The sequence below is a fragment of the Pleurodeles waltl genome, chromosome 7, assembly GCF_031143425.1.
Source record: "Pleurodeles waltl isolate 20211129_DDA chromosome 7, aPleWal1.hap1.20221129, whole genome shotgun sequence".
NCBI lineage: Eukaryota > Metazoa > Chordata > Amphibia > Caudata > Salamandridae > Pleurodeles > Pleurodeles waltl.
The window spans coordinates 98,345,126-98,370,287 of NC_090446.1; the positions used below are offsets into that span (position 1 = coordinate 98,345,126).

At 43.3% G+C, this 25,162-nt stretch overlaps 1 protein-coding gene and 1 long non-coding RNA gene across 4 annotated transcripts in view; one reads left to right on the forward strand and one right to left on the reverse strand.

The window, feature by feature from the left end:
• Window positions 1-22,309, reverse strand: part of TAF4 (TATA-box binding protein associated factor 4) — a 262,275-nt gene extending 239,966 nt beyond the window's left edge. The window contains exons 1-2 of one of the 2 annotated variants that reach the window (XM_069243139.1): window positions 22,084-22,309; window positions 19,551-20,336 (exon numbers count right to left, since the gene is read on the reverse strand). In XM_069243139.1, the coding sequence (XP_069099240.1) occupies window positions 19,551-20,336; window positions 22,084-22,282 (985 nt within the window). In that variant the 5' untranslated portion in view covers window positions 22,283-22,309. Of the gene's footprint in view, window positions 1-19,550; window positions 20,340-22,083 lie in introns of both variants that reach the window. The other variant, XM_069243138.1, reaches the window with a different exon arrangement.
• Window positions 22,310-22,387: 78 nt separating this feature from the next.
• The window catches only part of LOC138303757 (uncharacterized), a 123,653-nt gene continuing 120,878 nt past the window's right edge, over window positions 22,388-25,162 (forward strand). The window contains exons 1-2 of one of the 2 annotated variants that reach the window (XR_011205442.1): window positions 22,388-22,650; window positions 23,375-23,466. This is a non-coding gene — a long non-coding RNA (uncharacterized lncRNA). The remainder of the gene's footprint in view (window positions 22,651-23,374; window positions 23,467-25,162) is intronic. The other variant, XR_011205443.1, reaches the window with a different exon arrangement.

Here is a 25,162-nt window from a genome sequence, read left to right on the forward strand (position 1 = left end):
TGTAAAAATGAGCATCGTGACCGAACCAACCGGAGTATTTTCTACGAGTATGTCAGTAAGCGTTACCTAGCATGTTTTATACGCCCCGTTTATATTGTACACTAGGGGTACGTGATGGGCCACGAGGTAAACGTCTCCAGCAACCTTGTGTGCCTTTGGCAATGTTATTGTTACTAGTGTGTCTCTGTGGGGATGTCCTCGTGCTTCTGTGCATCAACAACGCACCACCGGAATCGGCGGTAAACGCAGTGGGGTCGTTTTGGAAAGCTGTCCGTCATCCTGGTAAAAAGCGGGAATTCCTTTACCTACATTCGAGGGTGGACGGGGCGTGGCTCAGCGGGCGGAGCTTACAGGTGCTTCATAAAGGGAGAACCTTCTACTCTGTGTCTCCAGGAGAGGAAGATAGAACCCGCGCGTCACAGTCAGATACAGATTACACTCCAGTACATCATCAGTTCACCTCCAGGAAGGATTCTACATCTTTTTCTGCTATGGGATCTCTGAGCGCACAGCCTTGCTTTATCTTTGCCAAGCCCGAGAGTTAGGGTGGCTTGTCCTTTCCAGAAGCTGAGCTTCAACTGGGGCACCTGCTACGTTTATATTGGTAAGTGTTTCCTGTTGAGGTTTAGTTTCTGTAAAAATGAGCATCGTGACCGAACCAACCGGAGTATTTTCTACGAGTATGTCAGTAAGCGTTACCTAGCATGTTTTATACGCCCCGTTTATATTGTACACTAGGGGTACCTGATGGGCCACGGGGTAAACGTCTCCAGCAACCTTGTGTGCCTTTGGCAATGTTATTGTTACTAGTGTGTCTCTGTGGAGATGTCCTCGTGCTTCTGTGCATCAACAACGCACCACCGGAATCGGCGGTAAACGCCGTGGGGTCGTTTTGGAAAGCTGTCAGTCATCCTGGTAAAAGGTGGGAATTCCTTTACCGACTTCGAGGGTGGACGGGGCGTGGCTCAGCGGGCGGAGCTTACAGGTGCTTCATAAAGGGAGAACCTTCTACTCTGTGCCTCCAGGAGAGGAAGATAGAACCCGCGCGTCACAGTTAGATACAGATTACGCTCCAGTACATCATCAGTTCACCTCCAGGAAGGATTCTGGATCTTTTTTTGCTATGGGATCTCTGAGCGCACAGCCTTGCTTTATCTTTGCCAAGCCCGAGAGTTAGGGTGGCTTGTCCTTTCTAGAAGCTGAGCTTCAACTGGGGCACCTGCTACGTTTATATTGGTAAGTGTTTCCTGTTGAGGTTTAGTTTCTGTAAAAATGAGCATCGTGACCGAACCAACCGGAGTATTTTCTACGAGTATGTCAGTAAGCGTTACCTAGCATGTTTTATACGCCCCGTTTATATTGTACACTAGGGGTACCTGATGGGCTCGGGGTAAAAACGTCTCCAGCAACCTTGTGTGCCTTTGGCAATGTTATTGTTACTAGTGTGTCTCTGTGGAGATGTCCTCGTGCTTCTGTGCATCAGCAACGCACCACCGGAATCGGCGGTAAACGCAGTGGGGTCATTTTGGAAGGCTGTCCGTCATCCTGGTAAAAGGCGGGAATTCCTTTACCTACTTCGAGGGTGGACGGGGCGTGGCTCAGCGGGCGGAGCTTACAGGTGCTTCATAAAGGGAGAACCTTCTACTCTGTGTCTCCAGGAGAGGGAGATAGAACCTGCGCGTCACAGTCAGATACAGATTACGCTCTAGTACATCATCAGTTCACCTCCAGGAAGGATTCTAGATCTTTTTCTGCTATGGGATCTCTGGGCGCACAGCCTTGCTTTAGTTTCCAAAGAAACTATAAATCAATAGAAATATACATATAATCTGAAAAAAATATTTATCCCCATAGGCATATGCAGTTCATAGTTGTTTGAAAAAGGTGGTTATGAAGGAAAGAGCCAACTCTTGAGTAGTTTCCTGAAAACAAGAAAGTTATCTGTGGCTCTTATAGTTGGGGGTAATGAATTCCATAGTTTGGCTGCTTGGACGGAGAAGGATGTACCACCTACAGTCTTTTTCTTGTATGGTGGTGTTCTAAGGCGGGGTGCCAGTCTTGAGCGGAGGGTTCTTTGTTGGATGTATTTGGTAATTTTCTTTCTGATGAAAGGCGGTCCTGTTCCATGTATAGCTTTGTGGGTGATACAAAGCAGCTTGAAAGTGCATCTTCTGGCAACGGGTAGCCAGTGTAGTGCTCTCAAGGCAGGGGAGATGTGGGCTTGCGGCTTTATATGTAGTAGTAGCCTGGCTGCGGAATTCTGGATACGTTGTAGTTTTTTCATAACAGATAGAGATGATCCATGGTAGAGGCTATTGGCATAATCCAGTTTGGATAATACAAGTGAGATAGTAGCTTGCACCTTGTGTGGAAATCCGAGGTGAGGGAAAATGCGTCGTAAAGTCTTTAAGGTGATGAAGCTTGTGCGTGCTAATTTGTCTACTTGGGCATTCAAAGTTAGTTTGGAATCCATGGTGATTCCTAGGTTTTTCACTTCCTTGGATAATTGAGGAGGTGGTCCGAGATCGTCAGGCCAGCCGCACAGAGGGTCATAATGTTTCCAGTCACCACATGTGAGTATTTCAGTTTTGGAGGTATTTAGTTTGAGATGGCTCCAGGTCATCCACTGATCAACGGCTCTGAGGCAACTGAAGATTTGAGAGTTTTCAATGTTTTTGGGGTCTTCTAATTGAAGTAGTATTTGTGTGTCATCTGCATAGTTGTAGCATGTGAGATGGAAATCATTGATCAGTTCTGGTAAAGATATCATGTAGATGTTAAAAAGCAAAGGTGAGATGATTGACCCTTGGGGGACCCCTGTTTTTGTGAGGTAGGGTTCGGATGAGAAGGGGGGTGAGTGGATGATATTTGTTCTTTTTTGGAGATAGGAAGTAATCCAGTCGAGCGCAATCCCTTGTATGCCGGCTTCGTGGAGTCTTTGAGTTAGGGTGTCATGGTCAACTGTATCAAAGGCAGCTGAGAGGTCCAAGAGAAGTAGTGCAGCAACTCCATTTCGGTCAACTGTGTTTTTAAGATCGTCCCAGATTGCCATGAGTGCCGATTCAGTGCTTCTTCCTGGGCGGAATCCAGTTTGGAAGTCTGAAAGTATAGAGTTGTCTTCAATGAATTGTGACATCTGGGCGAATGCTGCTCTTTCTATCAATTTGCCCAGGAAAGGTCCATTTGTGATAGGTCTGTAGTTGTTTGGGTCTTGCGGGTCTAGATTTGTTTTCTTTAATAATGGTCGTATGTATGCCTTTTTCAGGTCTGTAGGAAAAATTCCTGAAGTTAAAGAGTTGTTGATGATTCTTCTTACAGGTGTGGCAGCGGAAGTAGATAGCAGGATGTTCTTGAAGATCTGTGGTGGGCAAGGGTCAGAAGGGCAACCAGAAGGTCTGCTTGCTTTGACTAAATCCATAAATTCATCCTGGGATATTTGTTTGAAGGACTGTAGAGGTTGGGATGGTTTATTCTTAAAGGGTATTTTAGTAAAGGGGTTGGTGCTGATGGTTTTCTTCTGTTTTAAATAGGAGTCCAGTGTGTCTGCCTTGGTTGTGTAGTGAGTTGCCAATTTGTTTGTGAAATCTTGAGTGGTGGGATGACTTCCTTCCATGCATGTGGGTTTTCGAAATTCATTGAGAATTTTGTAAAATTCCTTGGTTGTAGATTGAGCATTTAGAATTCTGTCTGAGTAGTATCTTTTTTTAGCTTTTTTGATTGATGATTTGTATATCCTGTTAAGTTTGTGTAGCTGCAGTTTGTCTTGACTGTTGTTTGTTTTGAGCCTCCAGGAAGGAGGAACCATCCTTATGCAAATGTTTGCAGGAAAAAAGTAAGCGAAGAATCATAAAAATAAATTTAAAAAATAATAATAATTAAGAGATGGCATTAGAAATAAAAAACGGTAATTGGCCTACCAACTCTAGCACTCAAATGGACTACTCTTAAGGTGGATGGGTACATGCAGTTAATCGCATAGAAGATAACAAATGGATGAAGTGGGCTAAGCCCTGTCCAATGTTGTAGACTCGTGTCAGAAGACGCAAAAAGTGAATGTCACTTGAAAACACTAAAGGATAAAGAGGACAATTTGTTTTTTGGACCCATGAGGCTATTTACAGCTTTCTGTGAGGCAGATCTACAAAGGGGTGAAGGGTGGGCTGTGAAAAAGCGACATGCCTCAGTTATGAGAGGTAGCACAGTCTCAAGTTTGGTAAATTATCAAATGTGTCAGAGAAAGAAAAAAAAGATGGCTTTCATAGAAGAAACCCTTGCCTGCAAGATATGAAACCACCATTTACCACTTTAAGCTAACTCTTGATAAGGTTTATCATGCCAAGAAAGTACTCTTGTACCTTATGATGATGCAGTGCAAAGCTAGGGCTGCTCTCCAAACAAAACATTTTAGTAAATTTGCAAAAAACTGCAACAGCTCCCTCCAGTGCGGGAACTCTTCACTGAAGAGTCTATGTAGCCATACTGTAAATACTGGGAAGTGCACGTGCTCTACGAATATTTGGAAATACTGGCACTAAGTTGGACTGAAGAAATAACGATATAAGCAGGCAAAATCAAATTAAAAGTTTAGAAAAATCAGAAAATGGAATGCAACTGCTGTAGAGCTGAGCCAAAGTAAAATACCCTGCTAGATATATTATCTCAAGCCCACCTGCAACTGCTCAAATGTAAAAATATATTAATAATAATAATAATTCGATAAATAAAAAATAAAAATTCCAAAGTGGAAAGACAAAAGCTACCAGTTCCCACTCAATGTAAAGCCACAAAGCCCTTTTAATCATTTGAAGCAAGAGCTGTACTGTCTTTTGCCTAAGGTTCCTCTATAGATATATCAAATATACACAGTTTGACCAGAGTTTTTAAATACAGAATCAAGACACTAACAGTCAGCTAGGGTAGATTTGTTATTTCTAAAGCTCCAAGTAGGATTGTGTACCATTTTCCACTAACCAGCCAACACTGCATATATCCAAGCGTTGCCGTAGGCTTTTCCTAGGCGAAAGTGTCTACCTATGAGTAGTTACATAATGAAAATCTAGCTGTAGAGCAACAAAGTGCTACAGAATAGAAGAGGTAGGTAGAAAGTAAGGCCAATTAAGACTAGTTTACTACTAACTTTCACCGCTATATATCAGAATTGTAAGTTGAGACTTCTGATCTGCTCTTCCTCATTCATTAGGTGAAAAAGAGAATAAATATAAATAAGAAAACAGCAAACAGGCATTCATGTGTGTAAGCAATCAAGGTGGTTATGTTTGGAGAAGGTGTTCCTTTAAAAAGATCTTCAGCTTCATCCCGAAGCGGGTAAGTTAAGGTGTTTGTAAGAGGTATTTACTTGGAGTTCCAGATCTTTGGTAAAAAGAATAAAAATGCTTGTCTACCTGTTGATATGTTCTTGAATTGCCTTGTTTTGAGCACCTGATGTCCCGTCTATGTGCATTACTTTCACTATAATAGATTTGGACCCCGTCTGCTAGACAATGCCCCCTGTGGCTGCAGAAACAACATCACCTGCTACTAGTGACTCGACAAAACAAGCATTGGTAAGGCTCACTGTCAAGACTGGCAAGAACACGAGTGCACCTACACAGACTCTGGCGCCATTTCCTAATTTAAAAAATAAAAAAAACACCACTTCGATCAGTAAATATATTTTTTCTCTTTAAAACAAAAGGACTGTGGGGTAGGAGGGCAAGAGAGGTTCGGTGGAAGAAACACACAAAAGAGAGCAGCACACGAGGAAGCATGCGCCTTATGGGCAATGAGAAGCACATGAGAGAGAAAGTAACAGAGCATAGGGGTATGTGAATTTGGTAGGGGAGAAGCACACAAGTGTGTGGGCAACGTACTAAGGAGACAGCAACAGGATGCACAGGGGGTGGGTCTATGGCATAGGAGAAGTACATAAATGCGAATCTGGAAAACACATCCCCTCTCAAGGAGTGCTTAACAAAAAGAACAAAGTAGTTCGCTAAAGTTGAGCAGTGGAATGATACAAGGCAGCCAATTAAAAGATGGTAAAGAGGATATGGTCAAGGGGAGGAGGAAACAAAAAAAGGAAAAAGAAACACAAGGAAAAACGCAAACCTTTGCATAAGAAACAAGCCAATGAGTGTGAAAAGGCCAACCAATGGGCGGGCTATAAACCCATCGCAAGTTTACAATTGCTCTTCGACAACCAAAACACTTGCTCTGTCTGGATGGGGAGATGGTAAAAAAAAAAAAAAAAAAAAAAAAAAAAAACACACACACACACACACACACACACACCTGAAATCAAATAGTACAAATCATCACTACTGGTTGTCCATATGGATACAGAGTAGCAAATGTTCTAACTTTTTGTAGATTATACATCCAATGCTTTTTACTTGAATATAGCTATAAAAATAAAAAAATTCATTGAAAAATATGTTTGATTTCCATTTAGTCTTTATACAACAGGGCATCCCCAATGTTACCCTAGGTGGCTTGGCAGGGTATGTCTACGATTCATGAAACACAAAATATCCCTGAAGGGATTGTGTAGCATAGTTATTCATTATTGGTATCCCCTGACTATTTGCAAAAGAAAATCACAATTATAGTTCTTATAATTCAACACAGCATACTTCATTTACAAATAATCATAATGTATAAATCAACCATATGTTCCACTAATATTCTTAACCAGGGCCATATCAAAGACATAATGCTGCAGATCCAGTAGACATTACATATTCACTGAAACATTACTAGATTTTGTACCAGCAGAACTTGCCCCACTCCAACATTCAAATAAAGTCCACTCCATTTAATGTTCATTTGTATTGATACCATAGTCCATTTGTTGCATTCCTAGAATGTTCTAGTGGATGATGTTAACATTTTGGTCTCTAATGTCAACAAAAAGGCCTCCGCATACGCTCCGGGCTTACAGGCTCGGCAGCAAGCTATGGACTTGTGCTCCACAATAAAAGAGGTGGTGTACCCACAGAAAAATCTTAAGATGTGGGTATTCGGTGGGACTATTATGGCCTCTTGAGATTGTAATCTGTATCTGTGTTTTGTCCAAATCCAGAGGTCGTCACTCATTGCACTGCTATGTCTGGTTTGTTTCGGATGTTTGTTGTCCGCTTAATAAAAAAACTTCATCAAAAAATAGTCAATAAGTACACAAGGCCATCATCCTTGGTACAAACATGTTCACAATCTTGAGAAAATAAAATCATGAGATAGCAAGAGTATTATTGGCCTTAAAATTAATAGCATTATGAAATAAACTCCTTCAGGGGTATTTTTGTGTTCGAATTGATCTGCATATAGAACAAGTGGATTTTCAAACTATTCCCTCAAAGTTTTCATCAAATATACAACGACCTGAGATGCACAATGTACTCCAGTTGGCCTTCTCTGATTCAAAATTACTTAAGATTTAAAAGCTCAAGTCTAAGAGTAGGTCCTTGTTTTGCTTCACTAATGACAAAGCTGAAACACTCATGCACCAACAAAAATGCCTGGAATGCGCTTCTTAGTCCAAAGAAGACATTTATTATTTCATTACGCAAGGTTCCTAAAAGGAGATTAGCATGCTGAAAGCACTCTTATGAAAATGGTCACAGCAGTGAATTGAAAGAATGTACAAATGGTTCTCCCTTGCAATATACACAGCAAATATATGTATTTATATTATAATGCAAAGCAAATAATGAATTAAAAAATATGCATCACCATGAGAAAAGGGAATCACAGCTTCATCTCCCTCCTATTCAGCATCAGATCGCCAGAATCGATCGAGGAGAGAGAGAGATCAATTATCTTCATAGGAAGGATGGCACACTCCAGTGTCCTGAATGTGCCTGAGATCTGCAAACACTCTCTGTCCCTGGTCCATTTGGTCTCGGCCTCTTTTACTTTAAACAAACAAAAAAGGAAAAGTCTAGAAGATCCCTCTCACTGCTGGTTTATTTATTCAAAAAAATGCTGATTGCTTTAGGCCTGCTTTGAAAATAACACTTCCGCACTTGGCCACAATCCCAAGGTGCCAATTCAAAACAAGTCCGTTTCCTGCTGTCTGAGTACATTCTTATCAGCCCAAACCCTTGGTGGGGAAAAACACGAAGAATAAAAACATGTGCACATTGTACATGTGGAAAACTACTTGCAGCTTTTAACGTGGCAGTGGCTAATGCTAAAATAAAGTCAATAGGCAAAATGAAGCCGGTCACTAATGTGACGGTGTAGAGCTAGGCTAAGTGCAATGTGGAGTCAGTGGTAAAAACTCACATATTACAGTCCTGCAGACTCATTAAAACAATACAAAGTCATGCAGCAGAAGGTCAAACTGGGAGAAATTTGTCAATGCGACATATAGTAATCGGTCCCTTGCTATCTACGCACCATTTAAGGACATTTTATCAGAGATTTTTTGACAACCTCTTTTAGAAGATCTTCAAATATCAAAATCAAATCCTGCTCCTTCACTATGATTCTTATGTGACTAAAAAAACAAGATAATACTCTGATCCAGCAGATGTGTGTATAACAAATAGCACATTTTAGTGTGCCAATCATAAATGAAGTGCCAGGAACAATTCATGCCCTATAGAAATAACCGCATCATAAAGAGTGTCAAGATAAAAATTTTATTCAAAGTTACTGTGCTAAGAACAAAGAAAAAATGTAAAAGCAAAAACTGTGCCCATAAAACCCTAGTGGTAGAGAATATACCCTTTAGAAATACTGTCACATTAAACATGTTTTTCAAATGCCCTGTGCCAATAAATATACGCATAAAAACATGCCAGTGGAAGCAACTTATCAGAATTTTTCTGCAAGGAGAAAACTGCTCAAATGCCAGTTTATCAACAAATAAACCCATTAGACCTCACAAGCCATATTAATGGCATGTTTACATTAGAACTAACCTCTTTCACTTCAGTCCACTTTCTTCCACTTCCTCCACTTTGCGTGTGCGGGCTGCGTTAGGTATGGGCTTGTTAAAATAAAACATGTCGGACTAAACGTGTGTGCCCCCTGCATCTGTAAATAGATAACAACGGTATTCTGGCCTCCTAGTTTTCAGGCTTCCTGTCATACACAAGAGTTAATTTCAACTCTTAAAAAAATTGAAAATCCTTAGGTTAATCCCAGGGGCGGCTTCTCCCTAAGGGCGAAGGACCATTGTCCCCCCACCAGCAGCATCAGCTGCAATCCTTTTCCACAAAATAATAAACTTTGTTTATTATCGTTTTTGTGGAAAAGGGGCAGGGCCTCTGGGGTGACATGTGTGAGAGGAAAGTGCTCAGCACTCCCCCTCAGAGCGCATGTATGTTTTGCCGGCCGTCTCGGGCTGGCCAAACACACGTGCACAGGGCTCTCTCTCTCTCTCCAGTCCAGCAACACAGTCGCTGGGCTGGAGAGAGCCTTCACATGCTCCCAGTCTCCCTAGGAGCGCCTTGGCTGGGCGCTCCCAGCCAATCCTGATGCTGCAGAGCAGCCTCCGGGTTTGCGCAGGGCAGTCTGGGAGCCTGTGCCTGCAGGGAGAGAAGAGAGAGAAGCAGCACGGCAGGGAAGGCGGCGGCACAGGTAAGTGTTTTTTTTCTTCTTTTATTTAATCCACCCCTCCAATTAATCCTCCCCCCCCTCGCGTGCCACCCCACCTGTTCAGTGCTGCACGAGCTGTGACTGGTTAATCCACAATCATGTGCTAAACAGAACTCCTGACAGACAATATTTTGTGTTAAGTACAATATAACCAAATGGCACTGCCATACATATCCCTAAAATACCATTTATATACAAATCAAACTGGGCCATCAAAATTCTTCTCGGGTGAACACCACCCCTGCCCCATCTTTCTGTTAGCAACACAGAGTCCTCGTTTCCACACTCCTTCTGGCCCCTTCCAGATTTCTCATTTTAGCACTCCTGTGATCATCTAGCCACACCCACCTTAGTCTACGTTTTAGCATCTTCAGGGCCACTACATTAAAATGTTCTTCCTCTCTGTGCAAAGAAACTAACAGGGCACTGACTCCAAGGGCCACTGCCCAAGTGACTTCACCATCTGAGGCTCCCTTTCCCACAATGCCATTCTCTATATATCTGTCCCCAGTAGTCAGCTTATGAAGCACTGTGGGGTTTCCAGTAGCAATGATGGTGTCATTAATGTTTTAGTTCAACTCCTGCCCTACCCCCATTGGTGAAGACCATTGAGTCCATAATTCATCCGTTCACAACCCTTCTCTACTCTGCGACTGGTCATAATTAAGACAGCATGTGTAGTCCGTTTCAGCTTTCCCCCACTACTCTCTAATTATGATCCCAGCAGCAGAGGACTAAGACTCTGCAAACGGAGATTTAATGAGGAAAAGTTAAACCATCTTAGAGACAGGACTATACATGCCAGACTGTATATTCAAGGGATTTTTGGAAACGTGTGCCAAGGGCTGACAAGTCAAACACCCAACAAAGAACAACTCTATAGGCCTTACACGGCTAGACAACAACAAATGAGTTAACCAAGGTGAGAAAAGGAGCATTGAGGGAGGGGCAGTTGAATGTACAAAGAATTTGTCCTCACCAGCATGCAAGCATATTTAAACACCTTCATATAATTAAACACAAGTAAACAAGCCTCAACTATGCGTTTAGAAGACATATTGCAAACTGATTATACAGTCAAAAAGCACAAGACTGAATCGAACAACTACAGCCCATCGAAAAAAAATTACTTTCTCTGCTACTACAAGCACTGGAAAATGTCTGGGGCATAGAAAATGAGGGGGCAATGTTTGCAGGCCGCATTTCCAATGTTAGAGCCTGCTTCAAGTTTTTTCAGTTTACTTGTACATTAAAGGAACAGAGGCCAATCCAGTCATGGATTCTCAAGCACATGCAATTCGGAGAAAGAAAAACTATGTCGGCAAGACACTGGGGAGTATACCACACATGGTAGCAGTTATATGAAGTGCAAAAGCCTGGATTAAAAAAAATATATATATATCATGTTGAAATTACAAAATTTGTTAGAGGTACCGTTGAGCTCACAAACCACAGTAAACAAAAACATCATAAAAATGATACTAATCAAGAAAATGTCAAACTGCAAAGCGGCAGTCATTATCCATTCAGTCGACAATCACCACTAAAGACTTAGCATAGTGGGGGAAAAAGAGCAAGGTCTAGCTGTAACCATTTAGCATTATACCAAACATGTGATCTGAATCACCCACAGTGTTGCGGAGCACTGGTGGGTAGGAGATCTCAGAACCTGCCCTTCCAAACACTGCCACAACGGCCATCAGCTGGGAACATATCCAGCTCAGACCTAATAAAAGTATCTCAATAAAATGTTGCCAAGCTGCTAAGCTTTTCTAAAAGCACCTTTGGCCGGTTTCAGGGCTCTTATCTTCTTTTAACCACCTCTAGCGTAAGAGGACTTCAACTTTTGCTATGTGCACTCCTCTCTAGATGGGCCACTCTGTATTTTTACACATAAAACGGCGTGCAAAATCATGATTTACAAGGAAGCAATTTAAAAGGTATTATACAAATGGTAATACTCGTCTCTGACCCAGGTAGATTGCTCTACGGCACAGTCCAATGCAGCTCAACTATGTAAAAATTGCAACTCCATGTACAACAATTTATAGAATTCAAAGGAAAATATATTTGATTGTATGCCTAAAGAAAATTAAAGAATCAAAAGCAAATATGTTTTTGTTTTTCTGGCCTATTTGAACTTTGCTAGCAAATGAAAATCATAGGCTAGTTGTCCGGCTATCATCAACGTTCTCAGATTGTAAAAAAATCCATAGTTTTAATCTCTACGGTGTGAAAAAGATGCACAAGACTCACCTAAAACCACTGGACCCAACACAAAAAAATATTTTGGCTTGGTTAATATTTTGCATTACAAAAGACATCGTCAGTTTGAATACTTTTCTCCTGCACAGCCAAAACATTTGTCAAATGGAAAAAAAGAAAAAAGAAATACATAAAAAAAAAAAATAATAATAATAAACACACACACGCTGGTAACCAAAAAGTAGTTCCATTGCTAATTTCCGACATGTCCAAAGTATTCTCAAACTTGATTTGTCTCTCAAATTATAAACACTGAAAGCAGCATTACGAACAAGTGCTGCTTCGTTCAAGGGATCCACTCCCTCACCCACTTCTTTCTTATCAAACATATAGATGGTTACTTTATAGAGTGATAAACCAATGATAGCTAGTTGGAATAAATGCTCGCTTCCATGGTTTTTTAGTATAGTGTACTGGCGTCTGGCTTGTATGGGAACTTATTCACAATATAAAAATGCGATGGCTGGAGTGCGGTCTGTCCTTTATTTCAGTCCCAACATAATATCCTATAAGCCAATCTTTAGCTAATAGAGGAGACATCTCACCCATTGTTTGACACCATGCTTCATCATAGTTGCCTCCTCTCATTCGGGTAGGTGAGTACCACCTGAATGGGCTCAACCAAAAATGGATGGTGCCAATAAAATTCTCTTCCGGACATTTGTTAAAAATTAAAATGTTAAAAATGACTGTGCTCAAACACAGAATCTCTCTTTTTTTTTTAATAGGTATCCATGCCACTATTAAAAACTAAGGGCCAGATGTACCAAAGGATTTTACCTATTCTGTGCCTAAGGGAAAAAGCGTTTGTACATATGGCCCTAAGTCTGGATGTGTAATGAACTGTAACGGTTAGTACATCGAAAAAAATATGTTGTCTACATGTTCTTGCTGAAGACAATTTTCCCATGTGGGTTACTTGGCTTTCATGAGGACTTAGAATCTCCCGGTCTAACTGCGCTTTACTCTAAAGGAGTGTGTCCGAAAAGGAGGGATAAGGCCATCCTGCTTGTCAACTCACGTTTACAGAATGCCATTTGGCTTCTGCTCTAACCTAATCGGCTGGGAGGGAGTGGGCATTTCCCTGTAGTCAAACTTGTGTCAATGGTACAAAGCCTCCATTGCCACACCTATGCTAGATTTCCTTTGTCACACAGCCAAACAGGGGTCTATAAAGATGTGTAGACAAGCAGGACAGTCTTATGCCTCCTTTTCAGACACACTCCTTTAGAGTGTGGGGTAGGTAGACAGGAAGGTTCTAAGCCTTGATGAAAGCAAAGTGAGCTTTTAATAGTAAAATATGTGACAGATTAAAAATATCCAAAGATTATATTTTGAGTTGTAAATAATTTTGAATGTGGAAAACAGAATTAGAGTCATTTTTTCCACGTTTATGCTTGCTATGATTGCAAGACAGCAAGTGACGAGCAAGGTATTATGTCATCTCGGGATCTTTGAAGGTTTCTTTAAAGTCACTCTGCTGTTTCATCACTAATACAATACTTTGTGTGCACATAAAGAACACCCTGCCCTGCTTAGTGCGATGACTTCTGTTAGAAGCCAGGGGTTGCCTCGCTAACCACACCAACCCCCAGAGGACGGCATCAGCTACAAAGCAAACTTCTGATAGTCAAGTTACCGGGTGGTGATGGAGAACTCAACATTAGTGAGGAGATTCAGGCTAACCTGGGCTTGGGGAGGTAGAGGACTTCCAACTAATGCAACTTTTACACTTCGCAGGCATCCAAAAGGTGGGTAAGTTACTGGGAGGGGGGTGTTTGGAGAACACACTGACAAAAAGCAGATTCAGAAAGGGATAACAAGTCTTCAGAGGTTGATAACTGACCTGGCACCTAAGGCAAAGCATGGGCGACCGCAGTGGAGAGCGATTTGAGGCTGTGAGATACTAGAGGGGACCTGGGGAAGAATCTGGCAGATCAGTTAAGTCGTCCACCTGTGTCCTACCACAAATAAGTTCTTAACTGTATGTCACCTGTAACTCGAACACACGCTATATTTGGCAGCCCCGATCCATGCTTGAAGAAATGAAGAGAAAGTGGAACGTTTTTCCACATGGGATTGTTTTGCATGTGTGTACAGGCACACTGGAAGGAACACATTAGACAAATAGTAACTATCCTGCCATTACAACAGCTGACAGAGTTAGTGGATGATCCGGGGGAGGAATACGATAGTCCCACTGACTACTACAAAGGGCAGACTGACCCTGCATCTACTGGTGGCAGCTGGAAAGCAATCAACACAGGCAGAAAGCAGCAAGTCATCCTCCCAAAACTATTTGGTGGAGTAAGGTTTGGAATATGCTCGAGAAAAATATCAACAATCATTCACAGCCGATTTCACAAATTTTATGCCATCTGGCTGCCATTTAAAACTTATTTGAAGAAAGATCGCACAATGGAGGAAAACTATACATTGATAGCGTAATTAATGTAAGATTAAATAAAATGTAATCACCATCGGATTGTGCCTCAGAGGCAGATGGACACTCATGCTCTGGAGACCCATGAGCCATTGGCATAAAGTGTATGTTTAATGTACTTATGTATGATGTTCCAAAAGATCAGGATGGTATATCTCATACCAATCAAAAGCGAATATGCGGTCTACAAATCGAAACATATCTTGTAGCAGTCACCAAAAAGTTATAAACAAAGTGGTTAAAAAGAAGTGTTACCCAGTGAATCAACTAATCAGCTCTCGTATGTAAGATCAGAAGCAAGAGAAATACGCATCTTCTGTGTGGGTTACGAGACTCCCAAAAAACAAGATCCTGTGCATTAAGCCTATATTACTCATAAATCCTCTGTTCTCTCTTTCAACTATAGTAGATCATCTTACACTAGCTAATATTTTACCAAATACTGAAAACGTTCAAGTTCCAGAGCCACCCCTGCCTACAACCCAAGCTGCCCCACTCCCATTTTAGGCTAGATTATTCGTACTTTAAGAGCACATCTAATAAATTAGCGCCATGCAAATAGACAGCAAATATCCTCTCTGCCTAAGCAACTTTGCAGTCCAGGCTTGGAGTACACCACCAAACTTTTACCCCCATATTAAAGGGACAGTATTTTTTTCTGCAAACCCAGCCACTACCCTTGCGTGCAAAACATTGAATGTACGTGCTCTATAAAGAAGATACTTAATCTGGTGCAAGTGAGCATTTCTGTCTGGAATATAAGTGGTATACATAGTAAGCATAACTGACCTATAATCTCACATGGAAAGAGGATTTCGAGTGTTGAAGAAGCAACACCTTTCCCCAAAGAGAACTTTATTTAATCCCGAGACACATTACACCAGCAAAAATGACAATTAAAAAACCAACTAATGTATTTAGGGCAACAAAACATTCAAAAAAAGTGGTCTTAACCCATAAACATACTGACATTACGGTAACACTGAAATAAGACATATAGAGCAGTACTGGCTGAAGCTGGAAGGCACCAGATACAATATGTTTTGATGCTTCCCACTAACAGGCAGAGAAAAGTGTTTTTAAAAAAAAAAAAAAAAATGTAAACTGTCTGGATGAGGCATTCATCTGCAAGATCCAAGATATCTCTGACCTTATATATGAATATGCTCAAAGGTAGTGAAAGCGTCCAAAGGGACCCGACATGTATCGTTCAACAACATACAGACGAACATGTTCTGTGAAGAGCAGTTTGATCTACACCTGGTATATAAATAAGGATAAAGAAAGAAGTTTTTTTTTTATTATCCAAAATCCTTCACTCCTTAACCCAATTTGGAAGGGGCATTTTGTGTGTTGTGGAAGAATTCAAAATCACTGTTTGGGAGGTGGTGGGTTGGGGAGCTGAAAAGCTGGCATGCTCCGGACCCCCTGAAAGATCCATCTACACTATCGACTTGCCCAACTGCAATCTCACAGGCCTAAGCACCAAGTTTATCCTTGTCCAAGAGACAGAAAGAACAGGACTATTTTGAAGAAGACCTGGACTTAGAGTAACGAAGATTACCAAAGTATTAAGAGCAAAACCAATGCCACTCCTATTACTATGTTATCGTAACGGTCACTTGTGCAGCACCATTAATAGGGCACCGAGGCATTTTTGAGTAATATGAGGGATGAATTGTACACATTTCCATTGAAGAGGGAAGTCCATCAGTTTCACTGAGCTGTGATATTCCTTTGTTGGCAAAACCTAAAAAGCTGTACAAAGTGTCCTCAGTTGATAAAGGAATGAATTGCCAGACAGACGTATAGCTATTGATGGATGCCGTAATGGTCAGTGAGTTACGTATCTGAGTTACGTTAAGCCTGTGTGTCCTGGAGCAGTTGATGTTGTATGCGGAGCGCTGCAATACCCTGCTTCACTCATGCCTTTCCCACACAAAGTAATAATCCACTGCTTACAACACATGAACAAGTTAAAACATGGATAGGGATTGACTTTCCTAAAGTTAGATGCCTGAACAAATGATACTCCAACGTAAACGTGCCAAGACCTTTCAGGACCATTACCATTCCCCTGCCTAAACTTATAGTTCACCTTGACTACCCGCTCGCAATGGGCAGTTAAACCAATTCTGTTGTTAAAATACAAACAGCACCTTCTTCCAATTAAACCTGCATTCGTGTAATTCACATTATCAAAGTATACTACCAAAAACATATACCCACACACACCCAAAGAGTGTACAAGATACAACGGCACGTCATAACATGACAAAAACTGAAACAGAAAAAAAGACTAATTTATAACTAGAATGTGAATTTTAAAAAAGTATTTCCCGTTGTACAAATGCTTTCGTATATTAGTGCTTAACTACCTCTGTATTACAGAAAAAATAACATTTGAAGATAGCCTTGTACAAATCCAGGTCCTATTCTTTGCATTCTCCAATCCTGGGCAACTTTTTCAGTAATACTACATTCCTTTAAGGGATAAAAACCCGGACTACTGCGATTTTTTTCCCCCAAAGACAACGGGGTAACATTCGGGGCAAGCATGTTTCTTTGCTCACGCTGCCAAGTACCTAATGTAACTGTTTTGAGCAAGGTTCAAAGTATCTCGGGGACTAATTAGTTTGCAGTGCGCTAGACAAAACGAGACATAAATAACGAGGAATGTGTAGGATGCAAGGCGCTTCGCTGTCAGCTTAAAAAAGAACGTGAAAATCAATTGTTTTAATGACACCTCAAAACTTTATTGAGCTTTGAAACCTGAACCAAGGCCCAGGTGAATGTCAACATACCGTCAATATGGACTATTTTCCTACCGTGTGCCTCTGTCGATTATTCGGGATATCAGGCATATTCCATCATAATAGCGTGACTAAAACTGTCCCAGACCATCACCGGGAGCCCGAGTTTGATGCAAAACTTCAGGCCGCAGAGTTCTAAAACCTAAAGACTAAAGTGCCCAAATGCCCCAAACTTCAGGCCGCAGAGTTCTAAAACCTAAAGACTAAAGTGCCCAAATGCCCCAACAGAGATCAGACAGACATACTGTAAGAAACTTTGGAACCGGTTCAGCAAAGGGATTCGGAGCTGTGGAGCACAAAAACACATTCATAACTCCGAATATACACGTGAAAGTGCAGAAGAAATACTCACCAGTCATGGTAGCAAAGTAAATGCATCACTTTCATAAGGCGGCAGAATAAACGTTTTTAAAAAAAACAGGCTGGAAAACCAACATGCACAGAAGTACCTGACTATTCCAAAGCACGGGACACAAAATAAGATAAAACTCGTAAAAAGAACGCAGAAGGCATGCCTTGGAGGAATTGGATGCAGCGCACGGGAGCGCACCGAAGGAAAAGCCCAGCGCGTCTCCTGCGCACAGTCTGCAGCCGGCTCCCGTTAACCAATTACAGCTTGATAAACAGAGGCACATGGAGGTGAAGGATGGGAGGGCTGTCAGTGACAGCAAGCGGCGCTCTGTGCGCCTCTGCCAAAGCAGCCGAGGAACCCCGAGGCTGCCAGGTTGGGTACAGCTCCCCCTACAACCCGATCCCGCCGAGATCGAGGAACCAGAGGACCGCGGGACCAGGAGACAGTACCCCCCTGCCCCCAACAAATCTAACACGCCCCATAACACTCGGAAAACAACACCTGAAACTAGGATTTCAACAGACAAGATGCAGCACCCTTACGCCCAGGAACGACATCTACCCCAAGAAGCAGACAACCCCAAGGCACTGCAGACAGAGAGACCCCCGTGTGGCGCCAAGAAATTAGGTCACCCCGAGATAGCTAGGCTAAGCACATGGAAAACACGGACGCCCCCGCAATAGCCGCGGCTGTCCCACATATCCAAACACCCACACAATTTTATAATCCTGGACATCCCACAGTCTCTGCCAGGTGACACGTGTGCCCCAAAAGGTAGTGGCAACAACAGCACGCACCCCTTACCAGCAGGCACTCCCACAAAAAACACCACAGACCCAGAACCTCCGGTGACCGTAGAACCCACAAGATATCAAGTACCAATGTGCTCCCATCCAGTCTTAATCACTAAAATCAAGCAGCCCGCCTCAACACCCAGGATCCCACACGCTCGGGGCAAAAGTCTCCCACTAAAGGGAGAGAGCATACGGAACAATGGGCAGAGTACACCCACCCAAGGCATTCCAATATTCTGCGCCCCCACCCCCTTGTTCCTCAAATACAGAGAGCCGCTCGACCACCGCCCAAGAGCGTCAGTGAAACCGCGCCTTGTACATTAATATCAAACACTTCGTGTTCACGTTTGGCTACTGCATTAGGTAAAAGCAGAACCTCGGTGTTTGCACTGGCTTGAAAGATCATCTGTCCAAACAACTAAGCACGCGTGTACCGAGAACACTGCAAAGAACTCATACTGAGACAGCACAATTGGACATATATTCTTACTGAGAGCGCTCTCGTTTAAAAACAGATGCATCGCAGTCTTCCAACACTTAACTTGCTATTGATACCTTAGAAGCGCGAGAGCGGGGAGGCTCAGTAACACAGCCACTACGACTTTCACTATTCTAGGATACGCCGGTTTACTTTCACTATTGGAAGACACGTTGGTTTTCAGGGTACCGAGAAACTGCTAGGGCAAACCAAAAATGCAAAGCTGCTATGTACGAGGAATCCGAGGAAAAGCCGTCCGTCAGCGGTGCTGTACAGTACCTCGGGAGGCGGCGGGGCATGCAAGGACAGTGGGGCATGCGAGGTGAGCTCTGTCACTCAATGTCCTCAAAATAAGGAAGTCGAGCGACTGAGAGGCATAATAAATACAAAGGGGTTTACTTTATGCTATACCAACAGGTAACATCTCCCCACACCCAGCCTGGCTCAGGTCACCCAAGACACGTCGAATAGTCAGCCAGACACTACAGTTCACACCAGACTATGTGTTATTGTGGCTCAAGACAAAAAAACTGGGGATGAGATTTTCTGGGACCGTGGGAAATACCACTATCGCAAGGTTCTATGGGTCAACCTTCAGTACGACTCCTTCAACTGACAACAATCTGCAGTTAATATCAAAATACACAGTAATGGATCGCTGAACACCAATACAAGTGGTACATTTGTCCCTTCTATATCGTCCTCAACCCAATACCCTAAAACACTGCCAACAGGTTCCACTGCCACCGTAGAAGGGGTGGCTCCAAGAATTCGAACAAATAAAAAAGGGTGCATTTACCTGGAGGCAGCTGAAAGTTCTGGATGTTCTGTTGGGTCTGAGGGGGCTGAGGCAGGCGAGGTGCTAGCACTGGTGGGGTGATGGTGGCCCTGATGCCGCCTGCAGTCACTGTCGGAGTCCTGGGCAAGTTCAAAGCATTAACCACACCCTTGCCCATGCTAGGTGCCGTAGGTCCAGAAGGTGGGACCCCACCAGGGTTCCCCACCTGCATAGTCTGCCCAATAACCAGATTGCTCCCCGTGGTGGCCATCGTCTGTGGAGGAGGGGGCGCCTGGACGATGGTCTTTGGGGACTCGCATTTCATGCCCTGGTTATGGGCAGGGGTTGTCATACCAAGAGTGGAATTTATCACAGTGCTTCCATTCTGCGTGGCGTGGATTGGTGGTCTCACCAAGGTGACAGTGGTACTGCTGGGGGGACCGGGCTGCTGCGATGGGACCCCCCCTGCTCCTCCAGGGGGCGCAAGAAAAGATGCTTGTATCACTGTGCCCGTTGGCCCCTGCGTGCCCCCCTTCAGCACAGAGGAGCTGGGTCCATTGTTGATCAGAGTGACAGGTGTAGTAGTAGAGGGTGTGCCACTGGAGTATGCAGGGGCACTTCCTGGAGTGTGTGAATTCACCATTACCACACTGCTCCCATTCAAAGTTTGCACGTTGGCCGAAGGACCGCCCAGGATCTTGCCGTTGCCTGACACACCGTGCTTTGATGCCAAGACTCCTGCTTTGGCAGAGGCTCCAGGGTCCAACAATGACCGGGCGTTATTTATCACAATAGAGCCTGGGACTCCTGCTGCAAGACAAAAATAGAATTAGTGAGAGACAACAGCTCTGTGCTCCTATCACTCCTCTCAATGTAAGAGCATCCCATCCCAAGTGGGGGCTCATCTTTGTACAGCCAGCAGCGGTTTACCCTTTATGTTGTCCTCCATCCCAGTGGGTACATCTTTCACGGTGCCACATGCCTTCGGCTTATTTACTTGGATGTCTTGCCTAACTTAATTCCCGAAACTCCTTCGTACACATCCTTAGTTTGACTAAGCTACTCGCTTCCTATTTTTTCGCCACCAGCATTGTCACCAACGGTGAGTCTCTTGAACGTCCATTATCCCAGCTGCTTGTCCAATGTTAGTGACCTCTTCTCCGAGTTAGTTCTCTATGCCCCAGCGTATATCGTCGACTTACATATAACGGAAAGGGTACAGTAATTCACTTGGGTTCAGACTGAATAAAGCATTTAGTAATTCACTTGAGTTCAGACTGAATAAAGCATTTCTATCTATTGTTGCTCAGTTGATGCAAGGTAGCAAACATCTGGTTTGCACCACCACTTATGCTGCATTGCTAGATACATTTATCACTAGGTTTACCACTGTGATGCATACCACAGTCAAGACCACTTTATAGGATCACCAATACTATATACCCGACCTCGAACTTCAAATCACATGTCCAAGGACAGCGCCCAGTCTAAACCTGACCAAACCACTCGAGTCCCCAGCACCTTGTTTGTTTTCAACCAGACACAGGCTTCTTCCCAACAGAGCACTATTACCTACTACGTTCGTGTGTCTTCTGAGTCCCCTTCGACGTTATTTTGCTTTACTCATGCAAACGATCACTTCGTGCTCACCTTGTGTCCTGCACACCACCAACACCGTATGCACACAAAAACACCAAGATCCTTGGCTAACCAAATCCATCGGTTTCCCTGTGCATAGACGAATCCACTCTATTCTCAGCCACGCCACCCCTTGGAACTCATACCAGTCATCACCTGTGCTCATCACAACAATCCCTGCTCAATGTTTAAAGCGCGACTCTCTAGGCTCACAGGTTTTGTTATCCCGGGGCACCTCTCGTACAGTCCCTAGCTTTCTTCTCACGAAACCCTTTAACCAATAAACCAGAGCAGTGAGATTGCCTGCAGGATCAGAGAGACCACTGCGTTTGCCTACTAAACGAACCCGCGCACTAATGGTGTTAAAAACCTCAGCGCATACCTAGGTCCGATCACCCGCCCCTACTGGGGCATTGCCTGGAGTATGATGTTGTGAACTGTAAATCCCACATTCCTTGGCCCCTCGCCTGCGCGTTCCTCGCACCCAACATCCACTACTACTGTCCCTAAGGGGTCCTACCCACAACAGGGACCACTTTTTCTACTCCCAGTAACTCGCCTTCACTCCAGTTCTTACCCTTAGACCCCGCGGTTACTTCCCCCAAGGTACTCTATGTCCAGGTCCTACTCAACCTCCCCATGTTACATCTGCTACTCGTCATGTAACCCAGTGCAGCGCACCCAGGGACTCGACACCCCTCTGCCCTGCCCTCCGTCCTCTCCATAACCCCTTTCCTGGGATTTCCGACCCCCCGTCTCTCTGACACCCGTCTCGTCCTTCCATGCTCCCTCCGTGCCCCAGGACTACCACACCTCCCCACGCTCTGAACCCCCTGCACCTCTCGGTCCTTCTGCCCTGTCCCCCCACCCCTTAGTGTGCCCTCTGGATCCCCCTCCTTACTACCCCCGGTGTTACCTGTCTTGTCCCCCTGTGTCGCGGCCGCCCCCCCAGGGGCTCCATGGCCCCCCAGTCCACGACCCTCAGCACCCTGTCCGCGATGGCCTGAGGCCGCCAGCTGGCTCTCCAGGGATCCCACCAAGTCGCTGACCACCTTCTCGTCCACCTCGGTGCTGAAGAACACCTCGTCCAGCAGGTCCGAGCCCGCCGCCGCCATCTTACTGCCAGGGCCGGGCGCAAAGCGCAGGCGCGCCCTCCGCCACGTCACGCCCGGCGTACGCGCTGATTGGCCAACTGGTTTCTCTTAAAGTCGAGGCAAATGGCTGCGAGCGGCATTCGGGCCAGGAGCCGGAGTGGGGAGGGACGGCTGGGGAGAAAAGGAATGGGTGGCTGAGCAGTCTAGGTTCCAGGTATTTGGCCAACACTGGATCACTACCCAGCTGCCTCTGGCGAAGGGGATCCTGAGAATGGAGGAGGTGGAGTGGTGTTTAACAGAGCCCCCCTCTTCCACTCTGTCTCCCCCCAATCTAAAATGGCGTCAGCCCCCGGGAGGGGAGGAGGAGTTGCGCTTTTTTGTCAACAAAGGTTTATTTTGTGAAATATTGTTTTCTTGACATGTTTTGTTCCCAGCTATCTCCAGCGGCAGCGCTTTCTCCCTCGCTATCAGCCTGTTAACTCCATATTAAACAAGGTGGAAGGGAAATGTTATTTTTGCTTCACGATTTTTATTTAGGGGTATTACTTTGTGTGTGAAAAATGATTTGTCGATGTGGATCGTTTTATGTTTAATTCTTTTTTTTTAAATGTATTTACAACTCTTATGCTGCTTTATTTTTCTTTGTAAAATTATAATGTTACTGTGAAACTGACATTTTTTAAAAACTTTTCATTAAGTCTTGTACCTTTATTGTCCAAAAAGCATAATTTTTGCTAAGTTGTATAGATGTCATTGTTTTAGCATTCCAAGGAAGTTAATTTAACGTGTGAAGGAGGAAGAAATGCGCCTCTTTTGTTGAAACGTGTAACTTATTTATTTGAGGACCTCTTGTAGATAATATAGTTACATTTTGCTTATTTTATGTTAACCCTTTCCTTACTATTGGTTGGCAGTCTTTTCATATCTCATTTGCTCACTTCCAGTTGGGTGGTTTTTCTCCCTCTCCTGGAGTAACCCTTCCTTAGCGTTCTTTTGATTTGATAACTTATGTATTCTTCCACTTCCAACATGCAGATAACTACTTTATTTGGTTTTACTTTTCATTCAGCACTCCAGCTGAGTGTATGTGTTTTCTTGCTCTCTCCCTCATAGGCTGCTTCCCTTTCAAATCCCTGACGGGTGCTGTACATTGCTCTCATCCCTCAATCTTGTCTGAAAAAGAACAGCAACAGGTAGACATTAAGGTGTGTGTTTTTTTTTTTTTTTCTTCTTTTCGTTATCTCCATTCCACATATTACATAAAGTAAATAAATACTTTGACATAAAAAGCCTTTTAGGGCATTGGGCGAGGGGCTAGCCACAGTACTTGTGCAGCTGTTGTATGTGGAAGATGGTCTCTTAGTATGATTGACTAGGAGATGTCTATGTAGGCCCATAAATCTGTACACCTGTTTCCATTTTGAGTCCCAGCCACCAATTAACAGAAAATCAGTAAAGCACTACAAAAATGTTCCTAAATAAATCTTTCTTTACTTTGACGTTACTCAAACTTTTTTTTAATTCTTAATACTGTGCTGAACAAACTCTGCTAATCGTTCAAAACCAAACTACATGGGTATTATCTGCTTTTCAGTGCTCAATTGCAAGTGTCAAGCCCATTTGCTACCATTACTTGTTTGAGGTGAGGCAGCTATAAAACATGATATTGGGTGCACTCACCACTCTCTCTGGGTGCACATGCCTGTATACCATTGATGACTACCCTGGAGGCCTACTTTAAAGAAGGAATTTGTGCTCAACATGAGGTACCTGAGAAGTATTTTACTCGCTACTTGGAAGTTTGGAGTAAAGGGATTTGTTTGTAAAAAGGTAATTTTTATTTGCGTGGTGGTATTTTTCCTTTTGTTAAAGCAATGAAAATCTAGTTTTAGTTTAACCATGGTTATGTAAAGTGAGTAAAGCTGTTCAGTATGCTGTTTATTTGGTGAGGGGACGAAACCCAGGCTCCCTTGAGGGTAAAGAAAACCTTTGCCACCTTCCTTCCTCTTTCCACCCATTCACTATTGTATTGTTTTCTGAGGCCCAGGTTAGGAGGTGCATTCGCTCTAAAGTTGGGAGTGATAAGAACCTAGGAGCACCCAGGGTTGCATTTTCCTTTGTGAACACATTCATGCTCAGAAAACACCAACATTACACCTTGGCACCCAACTGTAAAAGAACTCTAATTGATGCTTAACTTAAAGCTAGTTAGAAACCTTGTATAGTGATTTTCGCTATAGCCCCTCTTTTCGTTAGAGTGCACCCTATGTTGGTCTGTAAGGCGGGAAACTCATTAAATGGGCTGAAAACAATGCCACTAGTAGTTAGTTTTAAGTAATCTTTGGGTATGCAGCTACTCACAGAATTACAAGATTTACCTTTTAGCGACGCGCTACCTACTTGTATGGACCCAGCCACATAGGTAGCAGACCTTTACATGTAACAGTATACATCAAACCGGAGGAACAAAAGAACTGAAAGTGAAATGGTGTAGGTTATTCTTTGATCGTAATGTGGAGTTTAATTATAGCGTGTTTAGATATTTCTGGAAGACTAACAAATTAGAACTGAGGTGGACGTCTTCTGCAAGAGGGGTACCAGAGATGGTAGGATGGCCTAGTAGCACTTACTAATCTGACCACTCCATGAGCCTACTGTTTGTTCCTGGGTGGCATTTCACATCTTTTTCACACCTATATAATAAGGCTGAGCACAGGCTGAGAGCTGGCAGAAGATCATGATAATTATGTGGCTGATAGTTCAGACGGGTAAAGGGTAACTTTCTAAAGGTTACTTTCCTTAAGAGTTATTAGTAAATCCAACTTCATCTTTAACTTGGATTTTTAACAGCCATTAAAAAATAGTTAATTATTTTTCTAGCTGGGCCCATTCCTGACATAA